At 42.2% G+C, this 10,319-nt stretch overlaps 1 protein-coding gene across 5 annotated transcripts; it reads left to right on the forward strand.

The window, feature by feature from the left end:
- Positions 1-319: 319 nt before the first annotated feature.
- nr2c1 (nuclear receptor subfamily 2, group C, member 1) lies at positions 320-9,039 on the forward strand. 5 transcript variants are annotated; one of them, XM_083972866.1, is made up of 14 exons: positions 320-453; positions 1,876-2,010; positions 2,150-2,383; positions 4,186-4,264; positions 4,364-4,543; positions 4,639-4,789; positions 5,491-5,587; positions 5,688-5,875; positions 6,229-6,382; positions 6,500-6,621; positions 6,737-6,879; positions 7,527-7,664; positions 7,758-7,863; positions 7,978-9,039. In XM_083972866.1, the coding sequence occupies exons 2-14, from the start codon at positions 1,939-1,941 to the stop codon at positions 8,147-8,149; spliced, it is 1,836 nt and encodes a 611-aa protein (XP_083828992.1). In that variant the 5' UTR covers positions 320-453; positions 1,876-1,938; the 3' UTR covers positions 8,150-9,039. The 5 variants fall into 5 exon arrangements, with proteins under 5 accessions (XP_083828992.1, XP_083828991.1, XP_083828994.1 ...); XM_083972865.1 differs by lacking the exon at positions 320-453 and adding an exon at positions 519-649; XM_083972867.1 differs by lacking the exon at positions 320-453 and adding an exon at positions 934-959.
- The last annotated feature ends 1,280 nt before the right edge of the window (positions 9,040-10,319 follow it).

Consider the following 10,319-nt stretch of genomic DNA (forward strand, 5'->3'; position numbering starts at 1 on the left):
GCGATATCATACTGCTTTTTAGAAAGTGGCAATTGCTACATGATCCATCCAATGACGGTGAGTTGCGCTCACTTTTAAGTCAAACATAACAGCACGATGGGTTTGCTTTTATTGTAGTGACAGCTTGTAGCACAACCGTACGGCATACAACTAAAACATATTTGTCATTGCCATTACATACTGTGTGTGGTATGATGTGCTTACGAGATTCAAGGCGAGTTCTGTTAAAACGAAGGCAAATAAGAAGATAAGTGCATTTTGACATGTCTCTTCTACGGCTCGAGCATCACAAGCCGGTGCAGACTGGGAGCTAGCACAGTGCGCATGTGTACAAGTCATTTTATTGATGAGAAAAGGTCACGAACTCTGACCCTCCCACCAACTGCATCAAAACAGTTAAAATATTAATTTATTTAAATTAATACGCTATCTGGCCTAAGGGCTCCTCGACAGGTAAGAAACATTTACTCATGCGGACACATGAGGGGCTCTTCAGAGAGACACGAGTGACGGTAACACGGGAGGGGAGGGAGTGTTCAGCAGCACATCTACAGCGGGGAAGCTGCCATTAGCTACAGGCTAACTGAAGCTAAACTAGCTTGTTAGTGTGGTAGTCTGAACCTCGGCGCACAAAACTACAACTTGGCAAGTATGTGATGGTGTTGGTATTAGTGTGCGATTTAACTGCTGCTTTCCTAGCATACGTCTACCTACCGCGATTAGCGGCAATTCGGCTGCAGGAACACAGGTAGCGAACATGCTAGTAAGCTTAGCCGCGTTAGCTAACGGCATAGATGCTAGCTGATATTAGTTGCTGTGCTAGCGTAGCTAACCAGTCCCCGCTAACTTAATTACCACACTACTCATTTGAGTCTGAAATGCGACAGCGGTGCCTCTTAGTGTTGCATCGCCAGCTGTGTTGTGGAAATGCCAAGTAACGTGGATATCCAGAGCAAGAAGTAATGCAAGTTTAGCCCAGTTGTCAACACCGGAGTTCCGTGTTGAGTTTGCGATTCGGCGTCACGGGCCTTGAACCCTAGCATGCTTTAACCCTTCAATGTTGACCTTTCACCCACAGGAAAAGAAATACCTTTATCTTCCGTATCGATTTGAAATAGTTGGCCGTCAAGAGCTTGCCTGTGTAACTTCTACACCATTACCGCTTGTTTGCTATCGCTTTTACAGTGATATTTGGGTGTATTTTAAGATGAGGCTAACGTTACCATTAGTGCAATTTCGAGCTAGCGCCGGCTAGAATGACTAGCACAGGCCACACATTAACATTAGTTAGATACATGCAGAATGATGCTGGTTAATCGCAGGTAATTTCATGATGATTTCCACTGTGGTTGCTATCAACATTATTAGAAATATAGATTAAAGCTGTGGCCCAGTTAAAGGTGCAGTGAGTAAACAGAACAGAATAACAGTAGCTGTTCAGTAGCTGTTAGGTACTCATTTATCGGTAATTGTATTAAGCCAAAATCAAAGTATAGGAACAGGTTCTAGTTTATTGTTTTATTGACATCAACGCCCCCATGGAGGTCCGTTTTCCAGCTAACGTGTGTGATGAGTTACTATCGTACCATGAGCACTACTCGAGTTAATATCAGTCAATTTCCCACATCTGGCTTCTCTATATTACAACTTGTTAACGATTATACATTTACAAACTCTACTCCCAATGAGAGCACTGCACTGCATAGCTGTTTTAGGGAAAATACTCTGCCTTTACGAAAATATTAATATATAATATAAATATGAAAATGTTGACCTGTTGATAAGCATTAAATCTAAGTTGGTAAAATATAGAGAATATCCCTGTATGAAGTTCAAAGTATTCAATAAGACGTATGACATATGGTCTTTCAATAGGTGTGCCTGCTTCATGGGGCACTGATGTAAAGAGCATTGGAGGAAGGTGTGTTCAGCATCAGAATGGATGGACAGACTCAGAGGATTCAGCTTGTGTCTGCAGACAACAACATGGCTTTAGGACACAGAATCCAGGTGATGTGATGGCTTGTACACCACGTTTGAACAAACACATCTGCTCAATGTGCACATGAATACATGTAACCCCAGCCACTGTTTATGGATCTACAGCATCTGCACCCCTCATTGTGACTTTTTTTTTTTTTTTAAATAGATTGTAACGGATCAGCAGACTGGCCAGAAGATTCAGATTGTAACAGCGCTCGAGCCGTCGTCTCCTGGAAAGCAGCAGTTTATTCTTGCAAATGCTGACTATTCCCCTGGTGGGAAGGTGATCCTGGCCAAGCAGGAGGGCTCACCCAACAAGGTCATCCTCACTACTCCAGATGGCTCTGGAGTCAACCAGCTGCTGTTTGCCTCCCCTGAACTGGCAGGACAGCAGATTCAGGTATCACCAGAGGATGTTACTAACTTCTTCCTGTCAGTTTTGATGAATACGTTACGGTACACACTACAGGATTCTTCAAACCTTCGCGGATTAGGAGACCACACACTTGATCATAACAAAGGACAAATCGCACAAGATCTCTCTCTGCTGATCTTATAGTGGTGTGCTCCGTAGTGCTCACCACACACTAACCGATTCTTCAGCAGAGTTTCGGCTTCTTCACGTTCAGTATTCCATATCTTGCGTGGTCAAACGTGACTTCAGTGTAAACAAACATGGCAAATCAACAGCAAGATGCCATGGTGGTTGTTTTCGGCCTATTACTGTCTGGAAAAACACACAGAAAAACAAAACGACCATGGAAAAAGTCATGGAGACGGTGAGAATGTGGCTGTATGCGTTACAGCGCGAGTCACAAGTATTACAGGTAGTTTGGACAGCAGCGCTGTGCGCCCTGGCCTTGATACCTGAGTCACCGTGGCAACAGTCAGCTGACTCAGCTCGCGTCTTGATTGGCTGTTGGTCCGGTACACGTGACATTACACACCGTGCGTGCTCGGCTCCGCTCGGAACACCACACGCACTACAGGATTTCTAGTCGCAAATATTTAACATGTTCATTATCTATGATCTCTCCTTCCGACGCCGTCCAAGCGGATCGGACCGGACAGAATCACTCTTAAAGGACAATTCTGGGGCTGTGTTTTCCTAACATTTTAGGTCTAAAAGAAGGAATCTGAAGATTTTCAGTTTAATTGCTCCTGTTTTGCGGTAGTTGTGTCTGTCCCCGCATCGCCACGGCAGCAATGAATGGGAGCGGATGGAAGTTCCGCTGCTTAGGCTGTTTACATCCCTCAAAGCCGCAATTTTTTTCCACAGACAGCGTCAGATGGAGACTCAAACATGCACCGAGAAGTTTATTTACTTCAAGCAAGTCAATGGTTGATATTCCTGTGTTTATGACACAAACAGGAGCTTCCGACTGCACGTGAACACACTAAGTGCGTCGACTTGGGTCTCGCACGAGACTCTGGGAGACTTTGAATTAGATCTACGTAGTTTTACAAACATGTCGGCTTGCTTGAAGTAAATAAACTTCTCGGTGCATGTTTGAGTCGCCATCTGACGCTGTCTGTGGAAAAAAATTGCGGCTTTGAGGGATGTAAACAGCCTAAGCGGCGGAACTTCCATCCGCTCCCATTCACTTTCTGCGGCTCCGTGGTTGTTGCATAGTTGTATGTGTACACCATGTGTAATATATTCTGTGTATTATGCTCTGTGTGTATACGGACATATATGTGTACACCATGTGTAATTATGTTTTCTGTGTGTATGTGGATGTGTGCGTACACTATGTGTACATGTGAATGTGCAGGTGTATGTGTACCATGTGCTCGCTATGTGTGGTTTTAGATGCAGCTGTGTCAGCACTTGTGCCCAAGACAAGTTTCCTGTCAAGGACTAATAAAGTATATCTTAATCTTAATTGCTGCAGTGGCGATGCAGGGACAGACACAACTACCGCAAAACAGGAGCAATTAAACTGAAAATCTTCACATTCCTTCTTTTAGACCTAAAATGTTAGGAAAGTACAGCCTCGAGTTGAATTAGCCCGGAATTGTCCTTTAACACACCCCACACCACAGGAACATCAGACACGATGTCGTTTGCAAACATCAGATAATCTGGCCTTAGCTGGCTTTGATCGTAAGGGGAACATTATCCTGCAGTGTGTACACACCTTAAATTTGATCACATGTTTGTTGTGGTGAATGATTCCACTGTGTTGGATTGTTTCTCAGTTTGTGACTGAAGGCTCAGACCAGTCTATGGTGAAGCCTGTTGTGGAGTACTGCGTTGTCTGTGGGGACAAGGCTTCAGGTAGGACATTACAATTTGCTTCATTAAATGTCAAGATATTTCAGTAATCATTAAGCAAGTGTTGAGCAACGCAACCTTGTTTTCTCCCTCCTCTTTTAGGCCGTCATTATGGAGCCGTCAGCTGTGAAGGCTGTAAGGGTTTCTTCAAACGCAGCATCAGGAAGAACCTGGTGTACACATGCAGGGGCTCTGGAGAGTGTGCTATCAACAAGCTTCACCGTAACCGATGCCAGTACTGTCGACTGCAGCGCTGCATAGCTCTGGGCATGAAGCAAGACTGTAAGAAACTGTAATATTTATCATATAGATAGAGGTTGTGGATACATTATTTAGGACTTGTGTAAACAAAAAAGTGCAATGTCTTTGTGTTTTAGCTGTGCAGTGTGAGAGAAAGCCTGTGGAAGTGACCACCAGAGAGAAATCTGTCAACTGTGCTGCCTCCACTGAGAAGATCTATATCCGCAAGAACCTGTGTAGCCCTCTGGCTGCCACACCCACGTTTGTATCTGACAAGGAAACTGCCAGGTACATACTACATAACTATATACACTAACACACCAGATCATCAGATACACCTCTACAATTTAATTCAACACAAGAATAGTCCTGCTGTAAATAATATATTTGTTACATTTCTAATAACTTTGACATTGTATTGGACTGCATCATGCTGTCTTTTGTCTTTGAAGGCAGGAATATACCTGAATAATATTACTATAGAAAATGACTATAGAGCTGAATGAGCACCTTTCTGATGCAGTGTCATTATCTGACCATTATATGGTTAAGAATGTTGAGATCTAAGAAAGCAGTAAGAGATTGAGGGATGACTTTGATCATTTAACAAGATGTAACATGATACAAGAAGCATCTACAATTTAGTCAGTATGTTTTCTAAAGTTAAAGCATAGGACAAATCCATGCTAAACATGCAGGAATCTAGAATCTTAAATTACAATTGAAAAAAACTGGGTGGTGTTTTTTTTTCTACAGTAAATACATTCAGTTTGTGTTGTTTATGGTTTGGCAAGTTCTTACCCAACACTGTTGCAGATATTCAAGTATGGCTGGTAAAGACACCCTCTGATCATATTGCAATAATATGAAATAATAATAATAATAATGATATTTGAAGCCATTTTTGATGTTTTTATAATATCTTTTTTTTTTGTCTGTGCTACTGCGCAGTCTGAAAAATCTATGAAAAATCAAATCTCTCACTGCAGGTCTACAAGTTTGCTCGAATCAAGCATGTTGCTCAACATCCAACAACCCTTCCCCAAGCTGGAAAACACCATCTTGATCCCAGCATCCCCTGATAAGGTGACACTCATAAAATCAACTGTTTCTTTGTTAATTTAGAAATACAAAGTTGGTGTTTTTTAAGCATATTTAATAATCATTGTTAAATATGAATCCACAGCAGGAGGATCCATCTCATGGTGACCTTGGTACGCTGGCAAATGTAGTGACTTCCCTGGCCCACCTCAACAAGACCAGGGAGGCAAGTGACGGTGGCAACGACCTGATGGGAGTTGAAACACTTAGCAATGGCGATGGCTCAATAGCAGACATCCAAGGAGATGAGCAAACTGCAAGTGATATCACTCGGTGAGGGAGAAGTCATAATGAATCAAGCAGTTTTGATACCAACCAGTCTCTGAAAAAGTTGATACAGTGGATGGAGATCTGCAGGAGCACTGGAGAGAAACCCAGAGGCTGTTTTCTTCTGTTTGTCAAAAAGCTTTAATTGAATTTCCTGCAAGGCCATGTGGTCCCTGACTCTGCTTTAACAGACCTAATTAGATTGGGTCGTAGTCTATTAAAAATAGCCCATCTTAGACTATGTCTAGGGTGCACTGTGGTACTTTGTTGGATACTCTATTTTCTATTCTTAATGAGCTTCAATGTACAAAATGTGACTCTTTTGTGAGCATACTGTTTTCATATTTTGTGTGTGGTAGCGCTTTCGATACCCTGGCCAAAGTCCTGCACCCTGGTGATGGTCCAACAGGGGACTCCTTGGAGGCCACAATGCAGCTGATGTCAGGAGACCAATCAGGTCCTGTGGTGGAGTTGGAGGGACCTTTACTCTCTGACAGCCATATCCCTTTCAAGGTAAATGTGCAGATGCTGACCCAGACCCTCAGGAGGAAATTAAAATTAGACTGAAAAACAATGTTGATTTCCACTGAGTAATGTCTGCTCCCTCTGTTTTACTACTTGTTTCTACAGCTCATGATGCCTTTGCCTGTGCCAGAGTACCTCAATGTCAACTACATCTGTGAGTCAGCCTCCCGCTTACTTTTTCTCTCTATGCACTGGGCACGCTCCATACCTGCCTTTCAAACACTTGGGTAAGCCTTTATCACATGTTTCATAGATATACATTGTTAAATCATTGTCAATAAATGTCAGTTATGAAAAAATTACAATTTGAATAACAGATCTGAATTCGTTTTGGTTTTGCAGAAGTCAAGACAATGACATTAACTTGATGAAAGCCTGCTGGAATGAACTGTTTGCCCTGGGTCTGGCACAGTGTTCCAATGTGATGAATGTTGGTACCATCTTAAGTGCCATTATCAGCCATCTGCAGACCAGCTTACAGGAAGGTAGGTAGGAAGGACCCTGTTGTTGTAACCAATTTCAAATGTGCAATGCAACTGACCTTTGCATACTTGAACTTTATAATAATGATGACATTTAAAAATGTAATGTTTTCATTATTTGTGACACAGTTGGTGTTAAATTTGCAACAAATACACTAAAGCTGCTTTCCCACTGGCCAGAAAACCAAGGTCTGATCTCCAGCTGGCGAGCTGCGTGGCCATTCACCTCCACCGCGGCGACAGAAAACAGCTAAGTTAACATGAACAGTAGAACGGAAGCTAGTGAGGTGGTGGTCAGTGTCTTTTCCTGTTTTGGACTTTTGTCCCTCCTCAAAATCATTGACACGCTCAAATTTCTTTTCAAGCACTGATGAAATGCAATCAAATGGAATTTGTGGCCGAGATGGAAAAGGGTAGCTACACACTATACATTATCATGTGAACTAGCAGGTTGACCAGGGTGCAAAGTTCCCACTGCATGACGATTGGAGGCGAGCCAATTAAAACCCGCATCGATTACAGAGTCGGTTGACGTGGACGCCGTCAGAAGGTTTAAACAGGTTTTTTGGCCATTGGGAAAGGGGCATAATAGTTTCTTCCTTGTATTTCTGTTTCCTTTGAACTTGTTTTGTTTGTTATTTGTTCAATAGATAAACTGTCCCCAGAACGGGTAAAACTAGTAATGGAGCACATCTGGAGGATGCAGGAGTTCTGTAACAGCATGACCAAGCTGTCACCAGATTCCTATGAATATGCCTACCTCAAAGCCATTGTTCTCTTCAGTCCTGGTGTGTACACGACTGGCCAGTTTACAAAATGATAATGGCTTCAGAGTTCTTTTTGTATCCTCATGTCCAGCTATGTGTATGTTTCTTAATCAGACCACCCAGGCATAGATAACACCCCACAGATTGAGAGGTTCCAGGAAAAAGCTTATATGGAGCTGCAGGACTATGTAACCAGGACCTACCCAGAAGATTCCTATCGGTTTGTCCTGTTTACCTCTATCCTGCATAATGCTAAGTCACTGCTGGAATGGCAATGATGCACTAATACATACAGTACTTGCTTTGTCGTATTTACATTTCTCCTTTTTCTCAGGTTATCCAAACTGTTGCTGCGTCTTCCAGCCCTCAGGCTGATCAGTGCAGCGGTGACAGAGGAACTGTTTTTCGCCGGGCTCATCGGCAATGTGCAGATTGACAGCATCATCCCTTACATCCTGAAAATGGAGTCCACCGATTATAATAGCCAGGCAGTCTCGGGCGTCTGACGCAGTGGGCTACCTTTAATAACAACATTGGGCTGTGGAAACTCAACAGCTAGCCAATCAGAGCGCTTGCAGACTGGTCTCTGAGTGGTCATGACATACTGTATTTATGACAACATCCGATATGAATTTTGTTTTCACTCTCACCTTGTTCCTCCTTCTGACTGTGCGGTAACTAGTCAGTAGAGCACAGTTCACGAAGAGAGCAATGAAATCAACGTCAGTGACAAGAAAGCCCTCCAATTACTGCCCATTGAGGAACGAACCCTTGAATTCTGCATAGTAGATTGTGCTTTTTATTGTACATAGTATTTTATGCTTCATTGCCTCCAAGCCTTTCCTTTTCTGCAGATCTTGTTTGTACTTTGAAGAATTATGGTCTCTTTTTCACTGCTTTCCTACATGGCCATGCTTTTTTATTTTCTAATGATTATGAAGAAAAAGAACGTGTCTTGTGAATTGATTTGTGAGATGTTGTTATTGCTAAAAGTTATAACCTTAATTTCTTATTTGTTTGCCAATCCAAAGGATAGGGCAGCATCACGTGTCAGCTATTTGACATCATGTGAACCCGAGGTCATTGTGTATATAGATCTGTAAATAGAATGTACCAAGAATGGTCGCCACTTGGTAATTCATAGATTCAACCTTTTGGACAACTTAATGTGGACAGAAAATGATTGTCAAGTCATTTGACAATAAAAACGTCTTTCAATCACGTTTCCCTGTTATCGGTTGAGCTTTCATTTTGATGGACTGCATCTTGACTGAAGCTGATTCCCAGTCTTTACTCCAGGTTCAGCTTTTTAGATACTGTATGTGCTGTGTTAGGATTTTGCACAGCAGTTCTGGGCTACAAAATAGGCCTCCAAAAATACAATGTGTGGGACTTGTGCTTAGTCATGTTTGGAAAAACTAAGAAGTCGACAGTCTGAGTCAACAGTTGCAGAACACCTTAAAACTTACTGCATTTTTAAACAGTGAAAAAGTTAGTCTAATTCTGACATAATGTCAGATGGACAAAAATGCACCAAACTATTAAATATTTGACCTTTGTCGTTCAGATCCCTTTGAGAGTGAGTGGCATTTCTGTGGTGTTTGTTGACCAGGTCCAAGTAAAACTTGGTCCCTGAAACTGACCAAATGTATAGTTTGATTCTGGGGTGGTGACCCCTGGTGTCCTGTAAACAAGTTAGCATCTACCTCATTGAAGTGGTTAGGGTTAGTTGATACAGAATGTGACACATTAAAGCTCTTTCAGGAAGCAGGTTTACTAAATGGTCTGGATAGAGCTGCAGAGTAAAACTCACAACAGCTCTTTTGCACTTCAGACTCACTGAGGCTCTGGGAATGTATTCAATACATTTATGAAGAAAACTCAGTAACTAGTTTGTCCCTGCTTCCATAAACACACCAGATTGTAAACGTGTTCCTTTTGAATAAATAATGAAAACTCTGCGTCCTACCCCAGCGACTTATTGCTGTGTTTTTGTGTCAAGTGACGTGAAGGTGGGCCTAGACTTTCAGTGAGTGTTACTAGCCTATCAATTTTTCATTAGGGCTCAGCAGATAATATGGATAAAGAGAGGACAGTTCCTGTGTAAGCTTTCTTTTGCTGTAGTTACCCATTGAACTTCTCCAGCTGATTATGGCAGCATTTAAACTTGATGACTGAATGCTGTTTTTGGACATCCAAAGTCACAACCCCTATCATGTCACTGTGTGTGGCTTGATTCGACCTCTTTGAACCTCAGATGTTAATGCATGTCAATGTATGGTGCGCTCAGTGTATGCTCTGTGCAGACAGAAGCACATATGCTTGTCATCTCTTGTCCATATGTCTGTATCTGTAAAGGTTAAGGGATTTGTGATGCAACATAGGCTTTTGTGTTTGTGGTCAGGTGGATTAGCTCATTCCAAGCTGAATGAATGTTAGTGAAAGGGCCAGTTGGACGGTTCCCATGGCCTCTTGTGGGGGTTCGGGTTTAACTGTTTGTGGGTAAGTCATGAAGGTTTAACAAAGCAGAGAGCAACTTTTACATTAACAGCATTCATTTTATACATGTTCAAAAGACTGAAAAGAGATGGGCTGTACGGCTCATTACAAGTATACTCTATAGGGTTCATGCTTTATTCATCATAAGGAGTACCAGACAAATTACAATCATAGTTA

This window comes from Trachurus trachurus, assembly GCF_905171665.1.
Source record: "Trachurus trachurus genome assembly, chromosome: 6".
NCBI classification, from domain to species: domain Eukaryota; kingdom Metazoa; phylum Chordata; class Actinopteri; order Carangiformes; family Carangidae; genus Trachurus; species Trachurus trachurus.